The 26,241-nt window shown below is 37.1% G+C and overlaps 1 protein-coding gene and 1 long non-coding RNA gene across 4 annotated transcripts in view; one reads left to right on the top strand and one right to left on the bottom strand.

The window, feature by feature from the left end:
• LOC103911600 (uncharacterized) overlaps positions 1–21,643 on the bottom strand; it is an 84,835-nt gene extending 63,192 nt beyond the window's left edge. For both annotated transcript variants that reach the window (XR_002459478.3, XR_662496.5), the window contains exons 1-2: positions 21,490–21,643; positions 21,063–21,130 (exon numbers count right to left, since the gene is read on the bottom strand). This is a non-coding gene — a long non-coding RNA (uncharacterized lncRNA). The remainder of the gene's footprint in view (positions 1–21,062; positions 21,131–21,489) is intronic.
• Positions 21,644–21,775: 132 nt separating this feature from the next.
• Positions 21,776–24,293, top strand: sp9 (sp9 transcription factor). Of its 2 annotated transcripts, XM_005167414.5 has the most exons (2): positions 21,776–21,894; positions 22,435–24,293. In XM_005167414.5, the coding sequence occupies exons 1-2, from the start codon at positions 21,874–21,876 to the stop codon at positions 23,731–23,733; spliced, it is 1,320 nt and encodes a 439-aa protein (XP_005167471.1). In that variant the 5' UTR covers positions 21,776–21,873; the 3' UTR covers positions 23,734–24,293.
• Positions 24,294–26,241: the final 1,948 nt, after the last annotated feature.

Below are 26,241 nucleotides of genomic sequence, written 5' to 3'. Positions count from 1 at the left end.
CTTTCGGCTCAGCTCCTTTACCACAACAGACCGGTACATCGACCGCATTACTGCTGCCACTGCACCAATCCGCCTAGATAGTGCCCAGGCACATAGTCTAGAACACTAGTGTTGAACTGGTTTACAAGGTAGCCCAGGCACACATAGTCTAGAACACTAGTGTTAAACTGGTTTACAAGGTAGCCCAGGCACACATAGTCTAGAACACTAGTGTTAAACTGGTTTACAAGGTAGCCCAGGCACACATAGTCTAGAACACTAGTGTTGAACTGGTCGGCAAGGTAGCCTAGCCGCACACAGTCTAGTAAACTAGTGTTAAACTTACTACTACTAGTCTAGTACATTAGGGTTAAACTGGCTAGTAAGGTAGCCCATGCACACATGGTCAAGTACATTAGTGTTAAACGTATCAGCGTGGTAGCCCACACATAGTCTAGTGCATCAGGGTTAAATTGGTCGGCAAAGTAGCCCAGACACACATAGTCTAGTAAACTAGTGTTAAGCTGGGTGGCAAGGTAGCCTAAGCACACACAGCCAAGTACACTAATGTCTAATTGGTCATCAAGGTAGCCCAAGCACACATAGTTTAGTAAACTAGTGGTACACTTTACAGCAAGGTAGTCCAGGCAAACACAGTCTAGTACACTAGTGTTAAACTAGTCGGCAAGGTAGTCCAGGCACACATAGTCAAGTACGCTAGTGTTAAACTGGTTGGCAAGGTAGCCCAGGCACATACAGTCTAGTACACTAGTGTTAAACTGGTCAGCAAGGTAGTCCAGGCACACATAGTCAAGTACGCTAGTGTTAAACTGGTTGGCAAGGTAGCCCAGGCACATACAGTCTAGTACACTAGTGTTAAACTGGTCGGCAAGGTAGCCCAGGCACACATAGTCTAGTAAACTAGTGTTCAACTTTTCGGTAAGGTAGCCCAGGTGCAGTCTAGTACACTAGTGTTAAATTGGTTGGCAAGGTAACCAAGGCACACAGACTAGTACACTAGTATAAAGTTAATCAGCAAGGTAGCCCAGGCACACATAGTCAAGTACAGTGTTAAGCTTGTCAGCAAGGTAGCCCAGGCACACATAGTCTAGTACACCAGTGTTAAACTGGTTGGGAAAGTAGCTCAGGCACAAACAGTGTTGTACACTAGTGTTAATCTGGTTGGCAAGGTAGCCCAGGCACACATAGTCTAGTACACTAGTGTTAAACTGGTCAGCAAGGTAGCCTAGGTACAGTCTAGTACACTAGTGTTAAACTGGTCGGCAAGGTAGCCCAGGTGCAGTCTAGTACACTAGTGTTAAACTGGTCGGCAAGGTAGCCCAGGTGCAGTTTAGTACACTAGTGTTAAACAGGTTGGCAAGGTAGCCCAGGCACACATAGTCTAGTATACTAGTGTTAAACAGGTTGGCAAGGTAGCCCAGGTGCAGTCTAGTACACTAGTGTTAAACTGGTTGGCAAGGTAGCCCAGGTGCAGTCTAGTACACTAGTGTTAAACAGGTTGGCAAGGTAGCCCAGGTACAGTCTAGTACACTTGTGTTAAACTGGTCGGCAAGGTAGCCCAGGCACACATAGTCTACTACACTAGTGTTAAACTGGTCGGCAAGGTAGCCCAGGCCAACATAGTCTAGTACACTAGTGTCAAACTGGTTGGCAAGGTAGCCCAGGCACACAGACTAGTACACTAGTATAAAGTTAATCAGCACGGTAGCCCAGGCACACATAGATAGTAAAACATGCAGTCCCATGGCACAATTGTGCAAAATATAACTTGGCAATAGATTTGCTTATGTTGGCGGGTGATGATATAGGCATGCAACTCTTTGTTTGTACACTGAATGAAGTTTTGTTTCTTTGTCTTCACATTCTCCTGCTTTGTTGGGGGGTTGTATGTTTGTTATGTGTGCTCTAGTAGTGTGTTATATTCTCATAAACACCCCCTACTCCCTTCACTGGGCTGGCTATGGACCTGATAGCTGATACGAAGATATCAAAGATACAAAACAGCACAATCCAAGAGCTACTTCAGAGAGTTTGGAAAGGTAAAGACTGACAGGCCCCGTCTCATTTCACAAGGGCAGTTGAGCATATCAGAAAATGGCCTCAGAGATGCAGTGACACCTTTATTCCCGTGTCCAGCAGAGAGAAACACTAAACAATGAGAAGAAACGCTCAGTATTGTAACCCTGTCCCCGTCTCCTCTTTCCCTCGCTGCAAACGGCACATCCACTAATCAGAGCTCTTCTCGCGTAATGGGAAAGTCAATAGCTGCATACAATCAGTAAACAAATTCTGCTATTTTTAAAAAGAGCCTCCGTCTCCATTTTAGTGCCGGCAATTTAAATTATTCTACCGTGTAACACCTTAATTGTGTAAGACAAAGAGGATGTCGAGAGCACAAAAGAAACATGAGAGGAGCGTAATTTCTGTGCTGCCACGCAGAGATGACATGTGATAAGCATTGAGTGTGGACGCGCTGCCGCGATGCCAAATGACAGTTTGTAGTTAGTCGCCATAATAAGGCTGAGACAAACAGTTTGTCTTTAAGCTGTGGTGAATGTCAGCCTCTTAATGAAGATAAAGAAATGCAGTTAGGAGCGTATCAAAGTCAGCCTGCGCCGAATTCGACTTGTGGATTTCATTATTGGCAGTTAAACAACACCGCTTTTATTTTCAGCATTTAAACATCGGGGGTTGCCTTTCACAGATATTGATCTTCCCAGAGAGGTGGTTTTGATGCACTGTTTCTGCTGGGAATGCTGTATTTATTATGCTGTTGTTAGTGACTGGCATCCTATTAAACTCAGACTGGAGTTTGGTGGCTTTTAGTCCATTTCTGTTTGCTCTCAAGATATTTACATGCATGTGCTCAACTGTAAACTCTAGCTGACTTCTATCTTGATTTCAGAAAGGGGGATGCAGTAGTGCAGTAGGTAGTGCTGTCGCCTCACAGCAAGAAGGTCGCTGGGTTGCTGGTTTGAGCCTCGGCTCAGTTGGCGTTTCTGTGTGGAGTTTGCATGTTCTCCCTGCATTCACGTGGGTTTCCTTTGGGTGCTCCGGTTTCTCCCACAGTCCAAACACATGCGGAACAGGTGAATTGGGTAGGCTTAATTGTCTGTAGTGTATGAGTGTGTGTGTGTGAATGTGTGTGTGGATGTTTCCTGGGGATGGGTTGTTGCTGGAAGGGCATCCGCTGCGTAAAAACGTGCTGGATAAGTTGGCGGTTCATTCCGCTGTGGCGACCCCAGAATAATAAAGGGACTAAAGCAGGTCGCACACCAGAAGTACTGCTCGGCGCCGCGACACGGCGCGCACATGACAGTTTAAAGTATCACACACCAGACGCGCACATTTGAATGATATTTAACATGAAACTAATCAGATGGCGCTCTGTGGCGCGGCTGAAAAATTAACTGCGTCCTGAGCCTTGGCCGTGCGCCGCCGACAGCCGCCAACTTGCGGCGCCGGTGTGTGTATCCTGATAGAAACCTATGTTTAGAACTCTAAAATGCATGGCGCTTCTGCTGTGCAACCTGCTTAGGCTGACAAGAAAATGAATGAATGAATGAACCCGAGGTACTAAAATATATATATATTATAGAGGCCAAAACAAAGACAGACATTCTGCATATTTTTAAAGGACACTAACTGACTTTAGCATTGATTTTCAGATAAACAAGTGTTAGCACATTTCTTAAGAATCTGCAAACATTATATGGTATGTTGTAGAACAGCCAATAACATACATACTGAACCTTTAAATGTCAAAAGTTGAGTGATCAAATGAAAAGCTATTGGATTTTTTTGTTGTAAGTAATGGTTACGCCAAATTTAGTTACTAGAACTTAAAACAGTGTCAATCCTAATAAAAGAAGTTCATCTTAAAGAGCAATTTTACCTCTTATAAATTAAATATAGAAATTGCCTTTTAAAATGAAGAGTTTAGGGAAAGAAAGATCATTTACAACTCATCCTTTATTATTATTATTTTAGTCCCTTTATTAATCCGGGGTTGCCACAGCAGAATGAACCACCAAATTATCCAGCATGTTTTTACACAGCGGATACCCTTCCAGCCACATCCCATCTCTGGGAAACATCCACACACACATACTCATACACTACGTGCAATTTAGTCTTCCCAATTCACCTGTAGCGCATGTCTTTGGACTGTGGGGGAAACCAGAGCACCCAGAGGAAACCCGCGCGAACACAGGGAGAACATGCAAACTCCACACAGAAACGGCAACTGAGCCGAGGTTCGAACCAGCAACCCACCGATCTTCTTGCTGTGAGGCGACAGCACTACCTACTGTGCCACTGCTACGCCTACCCAGGGTTGCCTTGACGGAAAACTGCGTATTTAATTTCAATCTTGAAGGCTGTCGCAAAGTATATGAGTGTGACTGAAAATGCGACCTCCTGAGGACAGTAGCAGTCTCGGAAATGAGATGTAGTTTTAATTAGCAAATAATACAAATATTACAAACTTAAACACTAGTTAATTGGTTTACATTGTAAGACTCTATTCTGGGCATGCTCACTTAAGTTTGTGTCATCAGTAAAAAAAAATTTTAACTCTTCAATGATGTCTGTGTCAATAGCCTAGTGGTTACAGCGTCGAGGTGCTCACGGCGCCCTGAGTTTAAGTCCCGGCTTGAGGTCCTTTGCCAATCCTTCTCTTTGCTCCCCACACTTTCCTGTTAGTAATCTCAACACTTCTGTTCATTAAATGTGAAAACCCCGAATAAAAAACAAAAAACTCTCCAATATTTTGAATTAGGACTGCAGTACCTAGTTCATCCACTAGGTATAAATCCTACTGCTCCCACCTTGACCCACAGTTTTAAGTTCTAGAGTTCAGTGTCAGAATGTCTGTCTTTGTTTTGGCCTCTATAACCAGCCCACTGCCAGTTTAGCTATATATATTTCAGTACTCCGGATTGCCTTTACGAAAACCTGCACATTTAATTTCAATCTTGAAGGCTGTCGCAAAGTTGAGTGTGACTGAAAATGCGACCTCCAGAGGACAGTAGCAGTCTCGGAAATGAAATGTAGTTTTAATTAGCAGATAATACCAATATTACAAACTTAAACACGAGTTAATCAGTTTACATTGTAAGACTCTATTCTGGGCATGCTCATTTCTGTTTGTGTCATCAGTAAAAAAAATGTTAAAACTTTTCAATGTTGTCTTTGCCAATAGCCTAGTGGTTAGAGTGTCGACACAGCACTAAGGTGCTCACGGCGACCTGAGTTTGATTCCCAGCTTGAGGTCCTTTACTACTCAACTATAGGTCTTTGCTCCCCACACTTTCCTGTCAGTAATCTCAACTCTCCTGTTCGTTAAAGGTGAAAACCCCGAATAAAAAACAAAAACCTCTCCAGTATATTAAATTTGGACTGCAATAATTAGTTCAACCACTAGGTGTAAGTCGTACTGCTCCCACCTTGACTCATAGTTTTCAGTTCTAGAGTTCAGTGTCGGAATCTCTTTCTTTGTTCTGGCCTCTATAACCAGCCCACTGCCAGTTTAGCTATATATATATATATTTCAGTACCTCGGGTTCATTCACTCGTTCATTTTCTTGTCGGCTTAGTCCCTTTATTATTCCCTTATTGTTGCCACAGCGGAATGAATCGCTTGTGCCTTGACGGAAAACTGCGTATTTAATTTTTATCTTGGAGACTGCCGCAAGGTATATGAGTGTGACTGAAAATGCGACCTCCAGAGGACAGTAGCAGTCTCGGAAATGAGATGTAGTTTTAATTAGCAAATAATACAAATATTACAAACTTAAACACTAGTTAATCAGTTTACATTGTAAGACTCTATTCTGGGCATGCTCACTTCTGTTTGTGTCATCAGTAAAAAAAATTTTTTAACTCTTTAATGTTGTCTGTGTCAATAGCCTAGTGGTTACAGCGTCGAGGTGCTCACGGCGCCCTGAGTTTGATTCCCGGCTTGAGGTCCTTTGCCAATCCTTCTCTTTGCTCCCTACACTTTCCTGTTAGTAATCTCAACTCTCCTGTTCATTAAAGGTGAAAACCCCGAATAAAAATAAAAAACTCTCCAATATTTAGAATTTGGACTGCAGTACCTAGTTCAACCAGTAGGTTAGCTTTAAGATGCATTATACGATGTGATAACATCTCTTAACTCTTTTGTTCACAGGAGTTGAGTAAACAAGTAAAAGCTAAAGGGATTTTTTGTTGATGTTGTTGCGCTGGCTGGAAATGTTTTACAGCACAAACATCTTTCGTGAATCACACAGCCCTTGTGATCTGATGTTAAGCAACACGCGAGAAAGCCTGTGGCTGATTTTTACGGCTGTATTTCTGAAGAGCAGTGCAGTGCAGTGTGAGTAAGCCGTGAATAGCTGTAAAACTCTGGAGACTGAATGGCCTGCACTGCTGACAGTGTGTGAGAAGGAGCAGGTGCGGCTCCATCTAGACCTGGCCAGACTCATGACTCAACAAACACTAAACTATTGCGTGACAGGAAGCCTTTACATACCACACACACCTCCTGACAGAAAAAACATCCATCCGACACACACACACACGCCAACAGCAAAGACATCAGAGGAATCCTGAATTTCAAAATCACTCGGTATGTTTATGTTGATAAATGCTCTACAAGTATTGTTCATTTTCAATTTATGCTAGTAAACATTTTAAAGCAAACTATTTTTTAAAGTACGACCTTGTGTTCCTGCATAATTTACATTACATTAAAAGTGTAATTACACTGTAATTATACTGTTGACTTTACCTGATAACCCAACCTCAAACTTATTAAAATCATCAAGCCTGTCTCTAGCTAGCCATATTACACCTTAATAGCAAACAAATACATTACATTTTTTAAAAATAATTATTACATATTGTTCGAATTAAGCTAACAATTGCACTTTTTGACAAAAAAGCTAATTCAAGATTCTTTAAATTTAGTTAAAATACAATAAGTACGACCCAGTTTATATTAAGTGTTTACATAATATGTGTTTTTAATAACTAGGCACTAGGATGTTCATTAATCATTTAAATGATTAAAAATATGCTTCTTAGTTAGATACATGTTTCAAATATATTTATATAATAATGGAATGTAATTACATCTGTCATTACATTGTTGACTCAATTCCTTGCCATTAACCAAGCCTTAAATCAACTGAAATCACTAAACCTGACGCAAACTTTAACAAGTATTTACCACAATAGCAAATAAATAAACAAATAAATAAAGTAATTAAATTGTAAAAAAGGTTTTCATTACAATATATATATATTTATATGAATTAAAATGTAATAAAATATTTGTATGACAAAGAATAAAAAAAATAAAATCTCAGCAAGCAGCATAAAAGTTGTCACGATAGATGGCTAAATAACAGGAATGTATGTAGGCAATGACAAACAAACAAACAAATAAATAAATAAATGAAAATTTTGTAAATGGAGACAATTTAGGTGGAATGAAATAATAGGAGTGTGTGTAAATAAATAAATAAAATAAATATATTTAATACATTTGATAAAATATAATAACTAGAATAAATAATAATATTATTAATAATAATAATAATAACAACAACAAATACATTTAATAAAATATAATGACTAAAATAAATAATGATAATAATAAAAACAACAAATGTTTAATAAAATATAATAACTAAAAGAAATAAATATTAATGAAATTAATAATAATAATAACAACAACAACAACAACAAATACGTTTAATAAAATATAATAACTAATATAAATAATAATAATAATAATAATAATAATAACAATTAATACATTTAATAAAATAAAATTACTAAAATAAAAAATAATAATAATAACAAAAGAATTAATAAAATATAACAACTAACATAAATAATAACGACAACAATAATAATAATGACAACAAATACATTTAATTAAATATAATAACTAGAATAAATAATAATAATAATAATAATAATAGTAAAAATAACAACAAATAAATTTAATAAAATATAATAACTAGAATAAATAATAATAATAATAATAACAACAACAAATAAATATAATAAAATATATTAACTAGAATAAATAATAATAATAATAGCAACAACAAATAAATTTAATAAAATATAATAACTAGAAAAAAAAATAATAATAACAAATAAATTTAAGAAAAATTAATAGTTAGAATAAGTAATAATAATAATAACAGCAACAAATACATTTAATAAAAATAATAACTAGAATAAAAAATAATAATAACAAACAAATTTAATTAAACATAATAATAAATAAATAATAACAAACAAATAAAAGTAATTATAATAACAATAATAATTTACCTTAATAAAACATACATAAATGTTATGAGAGACAGTCTAGACTCTTAAATGTAATAAATAATGGGAATATGTGTTAGCAATGACACAAGATAAATCAAATAAAGTATAATAAATAACATATTTAAAATAAATTATTTAATCAATGAATAAACAATAATAATGATAATAATAATAATAACAACAACAACAATAACAACAAATTAATTAAATAAAATATAATCAATAAAAATAAAAACAAATCTATTAAATAATAAATAAAAAGTAAAATATATAAATAACAAAAACAACAAATTAATTACAGTGCTGATAGTACTCCAGATATCATGAAGCATTTATTTATTCAATATATTTTCCTGCACCTTAACTGACTGTGTTTGGTGCGGAAAGAAAGCTTTCAATAAATACAGACGAAACACAGACAGACGCACAGTGTGAGACAGACAAACCCCATACCTGGCAGGTGTGAGTGTGTGTGTGTGTGTGTGCTTGTGTGTGTGTGTGTGTGCGTGTGTGTGTGTGTGTGTGTGTGCGTGTGTGTGTGTGCGCAGCGAGGGCAAATGGCAGCGTTGGCGGTGTCTGAATGCAGTGTTTTTATCTGGCTCAGTGATGCGGAAGAGGAAGCCTTGAGATGCGCAGCGCTGTTGTGTGGATCTGACTTCCTGAAAATAGAGACACACACTGACTAGATCACCACTGTACACACACTCACACATACATTCGCTTCATATACAGTTGAAGACAAAACTATTAGCCCTCCTGTCAAATGTGTATGCTTTCTCAAATATTTAAGTAAGAAATCTTCACAGTATTTCCGATCAAATTTTGCTTTCTTGAAAAAGTCTTATTATTTTAGCTTTTAATGGAATTAAAACAGTTAGTTAACAGAACAACTGTTAACTAATAATTGTTATCTATTGATTTGCCCACACTGTAAAACATTTACTGTAAGTGTTACAGTAATTTACAGTAAATTGTGGTTGCCAGTAAGGCTGTGAACAATTTGCTTTGCTACAGAACAAACCACTTTTGTCCAATAACTTGCCTACACTGTAAAACATTTACTGTACATTTATAGCAAATTACTTAAAGCAAGTTAATTTACAGTAAATTACAGTAAATATTATTTGCCAATAAGACAATGCACATATAATGTACATGGTTTGATTGGCAGATAGAGAACTAACCACTTTGCTCCAATAACTTGCCTACACTATAAAACCTTTACTGTATATGTACATTTACTGCAAATTAAATTACTGGTTGCAGTAAATTACTTACAGTAAATTAATTTACTGTAAAGTACACTGAATTTTGGTTGCCAGTAAGACTGTAAATGGTTTGAGTGTCTACAGAACAATACTTTACTAGCAATGTTGGTGGCCAGTAAGAAAGTAAACAATTTGATTGGCTACAGAACAAACCCCTTTTGTGCAATAAGTTACCTACACTGTAAAACATTTATTGTACACTTACCGTAAATTAATTAAACTGAAATAATTTATAGTAATTTACAGTAAATTTTGGTTGTCAATAAGAGTAAACAATTTGATTGGCTACAGAACAAAACACTTTTGTCCAATAACTTGTCTCCAGTGTAAAATATTTATTGTAAATATAAAGTAAATTACCGGTTGCAGTAAATATTTAATTACAGTAAATTAAATTACAGTAAATAACAGTAAATTTTGGTTGCAAATAAGACTAAACAATTTGATTAGCTACAGAACAAAGCATTTATGTCCAAAAACTTGCCTACATTGAAAAACATTTATTTTACATTTACGGTAAATAACCGGTTGCTGTAAATTTCTTAACTACAGTAAATTAATTTGAAGTAAATTTTGGTTGCCAGTAAGACTGTAAATTACTGGCTGCAGTAAATTATTTAACTACAGTAAATTACTTTACAGTAAATTACAGTACATTTTGGCTGCCAGCAAGACTGGAAACAATTTGATTGGCTACGGAACAAACCACTTTTGTCCAATAACTTGCCTACACTGTAAAACATTTAGTGTACATGTATATTTACAGTAAATTACTGGTTGCAGTAAATAACCTAATTACAATAAATACATTTACAGTACATTAAAGTACATTTTTGTTGCCAGTAAGACTGTAAATGATTTGATTGGCTACAAACCAAGCCACTTTTGTCTAATAACTTGCCTACACTGTAAAACATTTACTGTACATTTACAGTAAATTACCGGTTGTGGTAAATTACTTAATAATAGTAAATTGATTTACAGAAGTTTTGGATGCAGTGGGACTGTACACAATTGGCTACAGTATTGAATTGTACATTTACAGTAAATTACTGGATACAAGAATTTAATTATTTACAAAAAAATTTATTTGCAGTACAGTAAATTTTGGTTGTTAGTAAGACTGTAAACAATTCAATTGGCTATGAAACAAATCACTTTTTTCCAATAACTTGCCTACACTGCAAAATTCTACTATACATTTACAGTAAATTACCGGTTGCAGTAAATTTCTGAACTACAGTAAATTAATTTACAGAAATGTTGGTTCCCAGTAAGACTGTAAACAATTTGATTGGCTACAGTACAAACCAATTTTGTCCAATAAGGTAAGTACATGTACAATTACAGTAAATTACTGGTTGCATTAAATTACTTAATTAGAATAAAATTAGTTTACAGTAAATTTTGGTTGCCAGTAAGACTGTAAACAATTTGATTGGCTACAGAACAAACTACCTTTGTCCAAAAACTTGCCTACACTGTAAAACATTTACTGTACATTTACAGTAAATTACTGGCTGCCGTGAATTTCTTAATTATACTAAATTAATTTACAATAAATTTTGGTTGCCAGTACGACTGTAAACAACTCGATTGGCTACAGTACAAACCACTTATGTCTAATAACTTACGTACATGTTCATTTACAGTAAATTACTGCTCGCAGTAAATTACATAATTACTTTATTTACTTAATTAAGTTAATTTACAGTCAATTTTAGTACATTTTGGTTGCAGTAAGACAATTTGATTGGCTAAAGAACAAATAGCTTTCGTCCAATAACTTGCCTACACTGTAAAGCATTTACATGTACAGTAAATTACCGTTTGCAGTAAATTACTTCATTACACTAATTTAATTTACAGTACATTACAGTAAATTTTGGTTGCCAATAAGACTAAGCAATTTGATTGGCTACAGAACAAACCACTTTTGTGCAATAAGTTGCCTAGAAAGTAAAACATTTACTGTACATTTACAGTAAAATACTGGTTGCAATAAATGACTTAATTACAGTAAATTAATACACAGTAAATTACTGGCAATTTTGGTTAAGTAAAACATACACACGGTGTATATAAAAAAAAAATTAAAATAAATAAAAAGAGAAAATACAGTATATTAACCAACAGGAGAAAACTATTGTCAAATAAAATCATTCCTTCTTTCAATTCTCTGAGGGGTTGCCACAGCTGAATGAACTGCCAACTATTGCACCAGCTATGAGCGACTTGCTGTTTACCAAAATAAGTGGATCTAATTGGATTTGCATTGCTAACATTAAATAAAGGTAAAATCTTTTTTTATTGTTTAGGTTTTTAGTTATTTACGATACTCCCAAAATGATTCCGCATAAATGCGCAGATTTTTTTTAAAAAATGATTCTGCGCAGAAATAGCAAAAAACGTCCATCTGGCCCTAGTTTTTAGTAATTATCAGCTCATAAAATGATTATGTTTAAATATGTGTTGATAAACCTCTTGCGAAATGACATTTTTAAAAGAATTAACTATTTACAGGAGGCCAAATCATTTTGTGTTCATCCGAATGAGTCTTCAGGACACAAAAGGTCTTTAATCCCGTAATAGAGGAGCTGATTTTGGGATCGGGGGGTGAATGGTTTGTGCCGCGGCCTCATGTGGAGCGGTCAGAAGAGTGACCGTCTGCTCTTCGCCTGCTGCTGCCAATGAGAATCCAGAAGCACAAACAGCAATAGGGCTGAAATTGCTTTAGATTGATGACACGGGGCTCCAGGTTCGTTCGCCGGGGCCACAATAACGCAGCCAATCTGACAGCAGCAAATCATTCAAGGGCACTTTAAGAGTGACCTCTGGGGGAGTGAAGGAACCAGTCTGTACGCAGATAAATAAAAACATGGTCAAGATCTGCTTGGACTTGCTGTTTAGAGAAGAATTATATACGGTTGAAGGCAAAAATTATTCGCCCTCGGTAAAAATTTTGTCAAGTATTTCCTAAATTATGTTTAACAGAGTAAGAAATGTTTCACAGTATTTCCTATAATATTTTTTTATTTTGGAGAAAGTCTTATTTGTTTTATTTCAGCTAGAATAAAAGCAGTTTTTTTATTTTTGAGAAACAATTTTAATGTAAATACTATTAGCCACCTTAAGCAATATTTTTTAGGAATTTTCTACAGAACAAACCACTATTATACAATGACTTGCCTAATTACCCTAACTTTAACCTAGCTAAGCCTTTAAATGATACTTTAAGCTGATTAATATTCAAATAATAAAAGTGAAGTAATATTAAAGATAAAATAAATCAGTTATTAGAAATTAATTACTAAAACTATTAGATTTGTGATGACAGCACTCAGTTATCTTAATCACTATGGATTTTACGTAGATTTTCAATAAGGTTTACATCAGGGCTTTGGACTGCCATTTCATTATTTTTATTTTTCCAACCTTAAGGAGCTGATTTACATGTTTGGCATTTAATCTCTCATATCTGTGTGAGGGCTTGTGCACATCGGGACAATAATTTAGCATGGTAATCTGAATATAGTAATAGTGGCACGTGAAGTCAGGTGGAAAGAGCGGGGCAGATTGAAACGGGTCCCCAAATCATCACCTTTCCCAAAAGCTGTTTCCTAGAATCCTCCAGCATCTCTGGCCTTTATAGCGACAGATAAAACCCAGCTGATACAGTTAAACTCGAGATTATTATACTTTTTAAAATATTTTCCAAATTATGTTTAAGAGAGGAAGGGATTTTTCACAGTATTTCCTATATTTTTTCTTCTGGAGAAAGTCTTATTTGTTTTATTTCAGCTAGAATAAAAGACGTTTTTATTTTTATTTTGAAACCCTTTTAACGTCAATATTATTAGCCTCCTTAAGCAACACTTTTTATCAATTGTCTACAAAAAAAAACACTGTTATACTATGACTTTCCTAATTACCCTAACTTTAACCTAGTTAAGCCTTTAAATGACACTTTAAGCTGAATACTAGTGTCCTGAAAAGCATCCAGTCAAATAATATTAAAGATAAAAGAAATCAGTAATTAGAAATGAATTACTAAAACTATTAGATTTGAGGTGACAGCACTCTGTTATCTTAATCACTATGGATTTTACGTAGATTTTCAATAAGGTTTACATCAGGGCTTTGGACTGCCATTTCATTATTTTTATTTTTACAACGTTAAGGAGCTGATTTACATATTTTGCATTTATTCTGCCATGTCTGTTTAAAAGCTTGTGCACATCGGGACAATAATTCAGCACGGTAATCTGAATATAGTAATAGTGGCATGTGAAGTCAGGTGAATAGAGCGGGGCAGATTGAAACGGGTCCCCAAATCATCACCTTTCCCAAAAGCTGTTTCCTAGAATCCAATAGTGTCTCTGGCCTTCACAGCGACAGATAAAACCCAGCGGATACAGCTGAAGTTAAGATTATTATACTTTTTAAAATATTTCCCAAATGATGTTTAACAGAGAAAGGATTTGTTTTTACAGTACTTCCTATAATATTTCCTTGTGTTGCGAGACAAAGAAGGGGGGTCGCCAAGTGATTTCCAAAAATGATCTATGAATTTTTTTAAACTATAAGAATTACCATATTTTATCCATAACCTACTGAAGAGAAAATATAGTTACTGTATACTATATAGTTACTATAGTAGCTTACAGTTACTAGTTTTATTGGATTGCGACCCCTGGGGTAAATACATTATATTAAAGACACAGCAATAGAGTCAGATGCAGCAAATTGATTTTATAAGATCAGGTTAAACTTTCTAGCCCATTTAAAGCACTGACATACATAATAAAAAATAAAGAATAGACTTGGGTCTGTTAATGTGTGTGCCCTATTGCATGCAAGGTCTCTGATTTATAACCACCTCAGAGGATATTAGGGGTCGCGAGTCACTGGCATTCTCATTTTGGGGGTCGCAGGCTGAAAAGTTTGGGAACCCCTGCCCTATAGCGTATGTTTGGACTTTAGGGGGAACCAGAGCACCTGGAGGAAACACAAGCCAGCACAAGGAGAACATGCAAACTCCACACAGAAATGCCAAATGACCCAGCCAGGACTTAAACCAGAATCTTCTTGCTCTGAGGTGACAGTGACCATGTCGCCATAAATAAATAAATAAACAATACAATATAAAAAGACATAGCACTTGCTTATTTATTTATTTATTTTGTTTATTTATTTATTTAGTGTTTTGCTTTACTTAACATGGTTTGGAAAAGACACTAAAATGTCATTCTGTTTAACAACGCATCGTAAACAGATCATATGGGTACTTTTTTTTTTACCTTTATATTCCTGATATTCCTGAATATTTCATAGCATACCATACAGCATTGGAGAGCATATACAGCTTTTAGATGATGTATAAATATTAAACTCCAAAAATGTACATTTATGACTTGTTTTGTGGCCCAGGTTTACATTTATCATGTATTTTCATACAGACTCAAAAAGAAATTTGTGCTTATTCAAAAATAATTTAAAATGAGCTGAAAATCACAATTGTTAAGTTTTTAGGGGGGCAACTTAATCAGTCAATGTTCAATGCACAAAAATTTGTGAAAACAATTAGGTTAACTTAATCGATTTGTGTTTGGACAACATGAATAGATGGTGTGCATTCTTTTTACAGTGTTCTTACAAAGTGCAAAGTATCTTCTTTTGTGTTCAAATAAACATAAACAAGTTTGGGGCAAGTGAAGGAACAGTTTAAATGACAGAGTTTTCATTTCTAGGTGAACTATCCCTTTAACTATATGAGTTGTGCTGATGGTTTAACATTCGTGACCCTGGACCAGAAAAGCAGTGCAAAATACATATATGGGTCATAATTGTTGCAGAACATTATTAGAAAACAAGGTAAAGATCATGTTCCATGAAGATATTTAGCACATTTCCAACTGTAAATATATCAACACTTAATTTCTGATTAGTACTATGCCTTGCTATATTTAATCTGGTGAACTTTTCCCTCAGTATTTTGATTTTATATACATTTTTAATTTCTCAGATTTTCATATATCATAACATACTGTACTATACAGCTTTGATGATGTATAAACGTCAAGTACCAAAAATGTACATTTTTGTGGTCCAGGTTTGCATTTATCATGTATCCTCATACTTACTTTGCTGCTTATTACTTATTTAAAATGAGCTTAAAATCACAATTTTTAAGTTTTTCAATTATTAAATGTTCAATGCACTTCAATTTGTAAAAACAATTAACTTAACTGGTCCCACTTTATATTAAGTGTCCTTAACTAATATGTACTTACATAGGAATTATTGGTTTGTTACAGTGTACTTATTGTGTAAATACATGTATTTACTATGTACTTATGCTTGATTAAATACATGTACATAATTACATCTGTAACTAACTTTTGTAATTACATTTGTAAATACACTGCTGACCATTCCCTACACCTTAACCCACCCTTAAACCAACCCATACCACCAAACCTGTCCATAACCCAAGCTCTATCCCAACTCAAGAGCACCACAAGTGTTCTCAAATACATAATAAACACAGTAAGTACAATGTATTTATTTTTGATGTAAGTACATAGTAGTTAAGGACACTTAATATAAAGTGGGACCAGTTAACTTAATCGATTTGTGTGTGGACAACAGTAATAGATAGTGTGCATTCTTTTTACATTGTACACTCTGAAAAATGCAGGGTTCCACATAATTAATTTGTGTTGTCCCAACACAAATTGCTTAAGTTAATAACACTTTTGACAAATTTATGTGGATTGAACATGAAAAATTATGTGAAATCTCAAGAATTGTGTTGTTTTAGCTCATTTTGAATAAGTAGTTTAAACAAGCACAATATATATATATATATATATATATATATATATATATATATATATATATATATATATATATATATATATATATATATTTGTATATATATATATAATTGAGCATTATATATATATATATATATATATATATATATATATATATATATATATATATATATATATAATGCTCAATTGAACACATCTCGAACTGTAAATATATCAAAACTGAATTTCTGATTAGTAAAATGCCTTGCAATATTTAGTTTGGTGAACTTTTTGACAGTATCTTGACTATATATATATATATATATTTTTTTTTTTTTTTTTTTAATAAATCATAACATACTGTACCATGCAATGTTTAGATGATAAACTTCAAATACCAAAACTGTACATTTATGTCTTGTTTTGTAGTCCAGGTTTACATTTATCATGTATCCTCATGCTTAAATTGCTGCATATTCAAAGTACTTCTTTAAAATGAGTTGAATATCACAAGTATTACATTTTTGGTGGGGACAACTTAATTGTTTTATCTTCAATCCACTTAATTTGTAAAAACAATCAAGTTTACTTAATCGATTTGTGTCGGGACAACATGAATAAATAGTGTGCATTCTTTTACAGTGTGCATACAATTAATACACTGTATGCTGGATTCCATACAATCGATTTGTGTTGAGACAGCATGATGGAATCAAGTTAACTTAGTGTTTGCAATTTAAAGAGGATTGAACATAAAACAATACCTTGTCCCGCCAAAAAAAACTCAAGAATGAGTTGTTGCAGCTCATTTTAAATAAGTAGTTCGAACAAAAAAAGCAAACGTCATTTTTAGAATGCCACAGAATGATATTGAGTAGAATAAAAGGCTACATTGTGTTAATTTGTTAATATGTTAATATTTCATAAGGGATACAGACTAATTAATTCAATCAGCTTCTGTCTTCTTAATGGCGATAAGTAATAAATCCCTCACGCCTCTGGAGATCTCAGACGAGTCCAAACCCAATTGGACAGAGCCGTCAGTCACACGGTCAAGCAGAGATGAGCAGTGGTGGACCGCAGTCCTGCTTCCACACACCACCGTCCCTCTGCGGCGGAAATTACAGACGGCAGCCCGCTCGTGTAGTTTTGGAGCCGCGGCAGCTCCGTCAACCGAGGGATTTTTCACTAAGCACCTGTTGGCGCGTGTGTTTATCTGAGCTGGATCCTCCGCGCGCCGCAGACCCGACCGAGTCCCGAGACACCGAGCAACCGGGACAAATGCCCTGCTCGGAGGCTTAATAAACAGCATGTAAAGCTAAAAAAGCTAAACAAATTCCAGGGGGCACAAAATGACATTAAAAAAATACATTAATTTGATGACAAAACCTTGACGTCTATTTGACATCCGCACATTGATGCTATTTTGACGACCAAAACTGATCTAGCTAAAAAAAAATATTTTTGAATAATTTAATCACAAATGACAAATTTACACTGGGTTTTGTATGCTTACAGTGCATGTAAACTTACTTGATGTCAAAACGACATCAAATTGACATCTAATATTGAGGTCAGAAAATTGATAATAGATGTCAATTAGATGTCATTTTCATGCATTGTAGGCATACAAAATAAACAGTAAATGTATCGCTTGGAATTGAAACATTCAGATGAATGTAACTTATATTTGATACTTTTTGTGTCACTATTTTGATCAAAAGAGCATCAATGTGCGGACGTCAAATAGACGTCAAGGTTTTGACATCAAATCGATTTTCATTTTTGACGTGTTTTTGGATATCGTGTTGACATCAAGGCGGCCAGTTTATTATTAATCTTAAAATATAATAATAATATCAACAACAACCATAATAATAATATTAAAATCTATAAAATAAATATAATATTAAAAACAGCATATGATGGTATCCCACTGCTACAGACATTAACACAGAGGGTGGAAGAATCATGACATTCACATGCAAATTCGCAAGAAGTAGTCATGCGTTAATGTGCGCGGTGTCACCGTTGCTCTATTGTGACACGAGCCTCAGACACGCGGAGAATAGCAGATAACATTCACCGGCCACTTAAGAACAAACACGACAGCATTCGCCATGACCTGCGTGCTGCCTGTCAGAAAGATCCGGCCTCTTGTGTCTGACTGCGAGCGAAAAAAAACCCTAAATAATCAAATCATAATAAGATCACCATGTTTGAATACCGAAATGGCACAAAAGGCTGTAACCCTATAGTCATTTCTGTTTTTAAGATGAAATGCTCGTGGGTGATGAGAATGCAGGGAGAGAGAGAGAGAGGAAGTGAGAGAGAGAGAGAGAGATTGCGGGCCCCTAAAATGCACCTGACGCTGGACTCTGTTTACACCTTATAGATTGACAAGTAGTTTTGATTGGTTTAATTGCGCACTGTCAACAACTATATTCATAGCTGTCACGTAATAAAATGTGATCTTCAGGTGAGTTGCTTGTATAGCCGATTGTCGCTCACAGCGCGCGCACTTGTTACTGGCGATCCGTGAGCGTGAAATAAAAACAATGACAACAACATTTCGAGTATTTGAGTTATGAGGCTATTAAATGTGAATGCATTTAAATATTAAAATCGGATAAATTATATCTACCTGAAATAATTGAGGCAAAATAAATGTTTCTTGCTTGAGTGTGGAAACATAAAAGGAGCTTATCTTCGTGCGCTTTTGTTTTGCGCCACCACAAAACCCCGTGTCCTTTCAAACGGGTTTATTAGAAATAACACAGCTTGCACGTAGATTTATTCCTCATGCCACGCCAGTATTTGGTTAGGGAGCTCATTGAACATGCTCGAACCTGTCAACGGACATAACGAGCGTTTGTTTTATTGTCAAAATCACCAAGTGCGCAAACACGGTGCTGGTTTTACAGAGACATTTAATCACAAAACCAAGCGGGGCAAGGTGCCTGGAGATGTGACACTATATGCCAAAAAAAAAAAAGCAACTGAGATGTGAGTTAATATTTGTTTTGACTCTCTTTGAATTGTTAGAGGGAGGAAACCAGGCTGTTTGGGGTGATCAAGTGAAGGACCTGTAGTAGAGAGGGATTTAAAATGAGCCAGATTAGTTAATTATCCACAAATGCGCTTTTCCTCTTAAGGGTGGGGACAAATTAATCCCAGCGGCAACCGACAAAAAATTCTCCTCTGAAAAGCCCTCTCTTCGCGGATGCAGGGGTTTTTGGAGGAGCGGGCCAGACCCTTTTAATGAATAGGTCCGGATTAATCATTCATCTTGTGTTGTTTAAGGCCGTGATGGATGCATATCGTCACTCAGGCTCAAGACAATGGATGCACGGCGTTTTGTTCTTACCAAATAAATCACTCGCATTGTTTAAGGTACATTGATCAATCTAATGACTTGTAATAGGCTCCTAATTACGCAAGGAAAAGGTGCTCGCAAGCCGGACTGTGTGTGTGTGTGTGTGTGTGTGTTTATAACACAAATCTATTTTTAGATATTTAGATTAAAACAAGTTAAACATCTTCATGATATCTCGCAGTTTAATGCGTTTAAGCTAATTCAAAATATTTGGGTTTGTCGAAACAAAAACAAATCTGCTAAATAAATAAATGTAGATTCATTTTTAAAATGTTTTTTAGTGTCCCTCATAATAAAATAACTACATTTAGCCTTTTTAACATATGAATGCCGACAATCTATCTTCCATTGACAGAAACCAGTCAATGAGGATATAATAGGTCATATATTAATTGCGAAGAAATGCACATTAGTCGTTTGGTTCCAAGTGTGAATAGACATGCATGCGCGCGCGCATATACATAGCCATCTAAACATGTAACCTAAACCTCTACTGTGCCTCAGGCCAATTTGTTTATGCTGAACAGACGTTTAATAGTGTTAATTGTTCCTCCGTCAATTTGCGGTGATTGCGGAAATCAAGCGATTTTCGAGACTCCGCCGCTCGGATTTGAATAAATTGTTTTATATTCCCCAGCTCTCTCCATAGGAGGGAATTTAAAGCAAAGCGCTCCGGAGTAAATTGCATCCAGTCTGACTGGCAGCGTTCAAGCGCTATAATGGAGCATTATTTGGTCATTTTGAATACTGTAATGCACAGCGTTTCGGCGGGGCCATTCTCAAGAAAATTGCTTTAACTTTTAAAAGGAGGCGATTCACTCCAAAGCAGACCATTGTTACATTATGTCATTACCCTTAAATGTTTTAACAAGCAGCGCAAAACACTGCTATAATGCATTGATCTTTATATACAAAAGAGCAGTGCTGAGGGGGAAAACGTATCCTAATTATTAATGATTTGATCTGTGATTCTTCAGAATGTGGTTTTATATTTTTATTCCGAATAGTTCATATTATTATTTATTTATTGTCTAATTTAACGCTCTAACTTATTTATGCAACATAATAAAATATTGTTGTTTAATTTTAAAAGATTTGTTGGAGTCATGTGTTCGCGTGTGGTTCTGAAGGTATTTAAAGGAGCGCGCGCGCGCATTAACACCCCAAACTCTAACCTGCGCCCCCACATCCCTCCCTCTTCTTCCTCTCTCTCTCTCTCTCTCGCACACACACATACACAACACTTTCAGCAAAAGTCTAACACACCTGTTGTGAGAGCAGTGTTGTCACTCCGTCCTCTTCATCCAAGACCTTCTCTTGCATTTCAGCGTGCTCTAATTTGAAAGTTCGACATATTATAAATATTAAACAAACTTAAGGTATAAAAGGACTCAAATATTCTTTAAGAAAAAACAGATGAGTGCACTGACACTGTAATACTCATGACTTTGCATTCACACAAAACGTGAACGCGTCACATTATAACGTTAACGACTCTAACCTAAATGTAGGGTTTTGATGCGTACATTAAATAATATTATTAATGACTAATAATAACTACACAATAACAATAACGCGATCACGTAAGCTGTGCGCAGTGCACATCATAAAAATCCATTTTAAGCGCATCCGTCAACACACACGACACAGATATTTGAGGATACCATGCATAAAATCAAGATGAGACGCTTACCATCGGAGGATGTCTATTAAATACCAATAAGAGCTGAGCACTATAGTCTGTGCAGAAACTGCGCCTTGATGGCCATGAGTGTGTGTATATATATATAAAACGGTGAAAAATAGCTGATGGCTTATTGCTTGACAGTGGGATCAGTTCCCCAGTCATTGATTGACATGCAGCTTTAGTATTTCTGTCATGGTCGCGTCGCTTATTGGTTGGAGGCGCCTCGTCTCGCGCGCAGATTGGCTGAGCACTGCAGCCAGCTGTACTTCAAAGCACGCGCTCACTATACAACACGAGTAGAGAGAGTAAAGCTTCAGCGCACTGTCCCGCAGTCACACTGGAACACTGAGTCATTGTTCTTCAGCTAGCTGTCTAGGAAAGGCCCTGGATATGGCTACGTCTATACTTGGGGTAAGTGCGCAAATTCTGATATATTTTAATTCGACGTTTTTTATTATTATTATTCTTTTATCGTTGTTGTTGTTAGCATGTCACTATTGCTTGCTCGCATTCAAACCTCCAAGTAACTTTTAGATGCATTCCTTAAAACAAATGTTTTCCATTCAAGAAAACGCTCTTGTTTTTTATGAAGAAAAGGGAGTTTTTTTAGAATTATAAAAAAACTTCGATAAAATATGAATAATCTGTGAAATAACGTTAATTTGTACTGCAGAAAGGTCACTTCTTGGTTAAAAATACAATAATAACAAAGCACTAAAATTAAGTATGTGTTAGCAATTATTAAATGGCTACCATAATGAATATGTACAATTATTTTCTAAAGCTTTTTAGACAACTCTTTAATAAAAATGAATCTGCGCATTGAGCGCTTTATTCGATGTTTGGGTTTTATTTGGGGGAGTCATTGACACTTGTAAAACTATTTGATTCTCACACAAGCCAGCTATGTTTTATAGTCTAGTAAAGAGCACAAACTTTTCATCCACACAGGAAGAGCCGCGGTTTGGAACTACCCCTTTAGCGATGCTGGCTGCGACCTGCAACAAAATTGGCAACACCAGTCCCCTCACGACTCTCCCCGACTCCAGTGCGTTCTCCAAAGGCGGATTTCACCCCTGGAAAAGATCCTCGTCGAGCTGCAATTTGGGCTCCAGCCTGCCTGGATTCACAGTCGCCACAAGCCGAAGCACCTCCGGACTAACGACCACCACCGGCGCGGGCAACAGCGCGTTCTGCCTGGCCTCGACCTCTCCGACCTCCTCGGCTTTCTCCGCCGAATACAGCAGCTTGTTCTCCAACACAACCAGCGTTTCGTCGCAGGACTCGGGACAGTCTGCGTTCATTTCCAAAGTTCACTCTTCTGCAGACACTTTATACCCGCGCGTCGGCATGGCGCACCCGTACGAATCCTGGTACAAGTCCGGCTTTCACTCCACTATTTCGGGCGATGTGGCCAACGGGGCGTCCACGTGGTGGGACGTGCACACAAACCCGGGCTCGTGGCTCGAAGTGCAAAATCCAGCTGGCACTTTGCAAAGTTCGTTGCACTCCGGGACCCCCCAAGCCATCCACTCCCAGCTAAGCGGCTACAACCCGGACTTCTCCAGCCTCACGCACTCCGCGTTTAGCTCCACTGGCATCAGCCCCACCGCGTCTCACCTCCTGTCCACTAGTCAACACCTGTTGACACAGGAGGGGTTCAAAACTGTGATTCCCACATACACGGACGCGTCAGCCACGAATGCCATGATATCGGGCGCCAGCTCTGGCATCGGGACTTCATCCAGATCCTCCAGGAGATACTCCGGGCGGGCCACATGCGACTGCCCGAACTGCCAAGAGGCGGAGCGGCTTGGGCCTGCAGGCGCCAGCCTGCGGAGAAAAGGACTTCATAGCTGTCACATCCCGGGCTGCGGGAAAGTCTACGGGAAAACATCTCACCTCAAAGCGCACCTGAGGTGGCACACCGGTGAGAGGCCCTTTGTGTGCAACTGGCTTTTTTGCGGTAAAAGATTCACCAGATCCGACGAGCTCCAGAGGCACCTGCGCACCCACACCGGGGAGAAGAGGTTTGCGTGCCCGGTGTGCAACAAGCGCTTCATGAGGAGCGACCACTTGAGCAAACACATCAAAACACACACCGCTGGAGGCGGAGGCAAAAAGGGAAGCGACAGCGACACCGACACCAGCAACCTGGAGACCCCCAGGTCCGAGTCGCCCGAACTGATTTTGGAGGGTGTAAACCCACGGGTCACGGTCAAAGATCAGTCTCCGCACCACGAGTCCTGAGCGCGATTTTACGACAATGACCTCAAAGCGTTTGTTTCTCTCTCCCCCCTCTCTCCAAGGTGAATCAAGAAAAGGAAACGGGTCTGGAGTATGTGACATTTCTTGAGACTTTTGCATTGGAAAGAGTGAATTCAGTGCAACACTGGCTATAATTCTGCTCCGCACAGACAAACACCTCACTTTTCAGGACGATTCAAAGTCTCGGAAAGGCTCGGTATTTTAATAAGAGTGGACATTCGGTGTGGAATCAGTGCGCGGTAGAGGAACTAAATAGCCTAGCTTTGGCTGAGCTAACTGTGTACATATATCCACAAAAATATCATGTTATTTTTTTCCCTCCTGTAAATGTTACTTATGACTGTTTTGTGGTGGATCCTGAAATTCAGGGAATTTTCTTTCCTTTCGACGCACTTTGTGGATGTCAGTATGTATGTTACACAGCTATTTAAAATTCATTTAACCTTTCCTTTACCTGGCTAAAAAAATATATAAATGTTTAATTGTATAAAGTCACGCTTATAAGGCTTTCATTTTGTAATTAAAGGGATTTAAAATCTAAAGCTTGGGTTGTCTGATGCGAATGTTTTCATCAAAATCCACCCGAGTCTAAATCGCATTTGTTTAAAAGGCAAACGCAGACACCGCGCGAAATTAATGCGAATATTTATTTACATTTGAGAAAAATTAAAGAACGCATCATATAAAATAATAACAATGATAATAAAGACTCGTTTTCCCCAGTGGCGTAAATCAATATAGTTAATGCCCCGGAAAGCATTTTTGTCCAAATGAAAATCTTGTTAAATAGTATTAATTATGACTTGGAGCACATCGCAGCCCCATGTGTCTTGTATTGGCGATTAGGGATTCGTGTCTTATCAAATATCTAATTACTCTCCGAGACATCATTTGTTCAGCAGCTCTTTATCGCGCATTTTCCAAGGGGATTCGGTGACAAAGGGCCTCTGAATATTTATTTGAATTGCTCAAATTAACTGCTTAAATTTGCATGTCAAACGGAAAATGTCCATCCGAGAGAGGGCTGAAGGCATAAAGCGTCGTTTAGCTTTTATAAAACGCTACACTTGATTTGGTGTTATGGGAACAGTTTTTCCCCCCTTCTTTCTTTCATTCTTGCCTTTTCTGGATGGCACTTTTGAAATGGGGAAACGGGGAGAGGCCTTATGCAAATGTTGAATTTAAAATGCTCTCGCAGTCAAATGGTCCCTGGCTGTTATTTGAATATCAGTGGCCCTGTACTGAAAAGGTTCAAGGATGCTCTCTGACTTCTTTGTGTTTATCCAGTGCAGCGTCCGATCCCACTGAAAACCCGGCGGAATAATTACAGCTCGAGCCCTGCCTGGGAACTCGTTAGGGCTCCAAACGCTTTCTGTGCTACAAGGTAAATTGACCAGAAGGCAATAGACTAAAATTATTTTCATTTCCTTTTGTGCGGTGGTGGCCGGTGCCGAAAAGGCAGCATTGAAGAAGAGGGGGAGAAAATACACAAATAGAAAATGGCCCCATTATCATTTAATGACCTCGTGGAGAAAAAAAACCCTGACATTTTCCAAAAATAAAAACGAAAATAAAATATTTGAAGCATATAAATCATTAAATCGAATATCGCGGGTTTTAAAAATCAATTTCCGACCTGCAACAATTTAGGCCATGTTTTCCCCAAATAGCAGGTGTGCAGAACACAACTCGCAGCCTTTTAAAAGTTAATGTAGGATGCAGCGATTTTATTGCACACAATTCAAAATTTGTGTTACGGAAATGAGCGCTATTTGGGCGTGAAGGCATTCACGAGCACGCTTTACAATTATATGGTTTTATTAAGATTTACAAACGGGAGCTTATTCGTGGACAAGATCTAAGTGCTTTTCAGCCCTTTGGAAGGGCCTGATGCGCCTGGGGTTGCGGACAGTAGCGCTGTCACTCAGGGCCTTTTGTTCGGGTTTTTCTGGAATGCCCTCTGACTGAGCGCGAGGCAGAAGTCAGCTTTGTTTGCGCGCGGTAATAAAAGAGAGATCAAAGAGGAGCGCCGCTCCGGCCGCAGCGCGGGAAACTCATGCGCCGTGACGCTTGTGCGAGTTTCCCGCGCAGCTCTCCTCTTTCATCTCTCCCTCAGACAGAGAATGTCCTCCAAACGCAGATCATGTCTGCACATTAATTGAATATTTATAATAATAAATCATCAACGAATTAGCTCAGCTAATGATTTAATGCTTTACATCAAATTTATCGGGTTGTTATACTTTCAAGTGACGTGAGGTAATTGTTTTTTTACCTATAGGCTAACAAGCAAACAAATCAGCGCCACGCTAGGTTTGAGTGTATTTAAATATTGCTAAATAATAATGATTTAAGAGTTTGTTATTTTGCGACAGGCTAAATCTACACAATATTTATAAAATTAAAAAACGCATTAGTGCGTTGTTGTTATCAATTTTCAAACATGGGGGAGAATTTTGTATTCAGCACACGGGGTTGTTGTAACTCAAC

Source organism: Danio rerio, chromosome 9, assembly GCF_049306965.1.
Source record: "Danio rerio strain Tuebingen ecotype United States chromosome 9, GRCz12tu, whole genome shotgun sequence".
NCBI lineage: Eukaryota > Metazoa > Chordata > Actinopteri > Cypriniformes > Danionidae > Danio > Danio rerio.
Note: the sequence above shows the minus strand (reverse complement) of the source record. Positions and strands in the feature narration are given on the sequence as shown.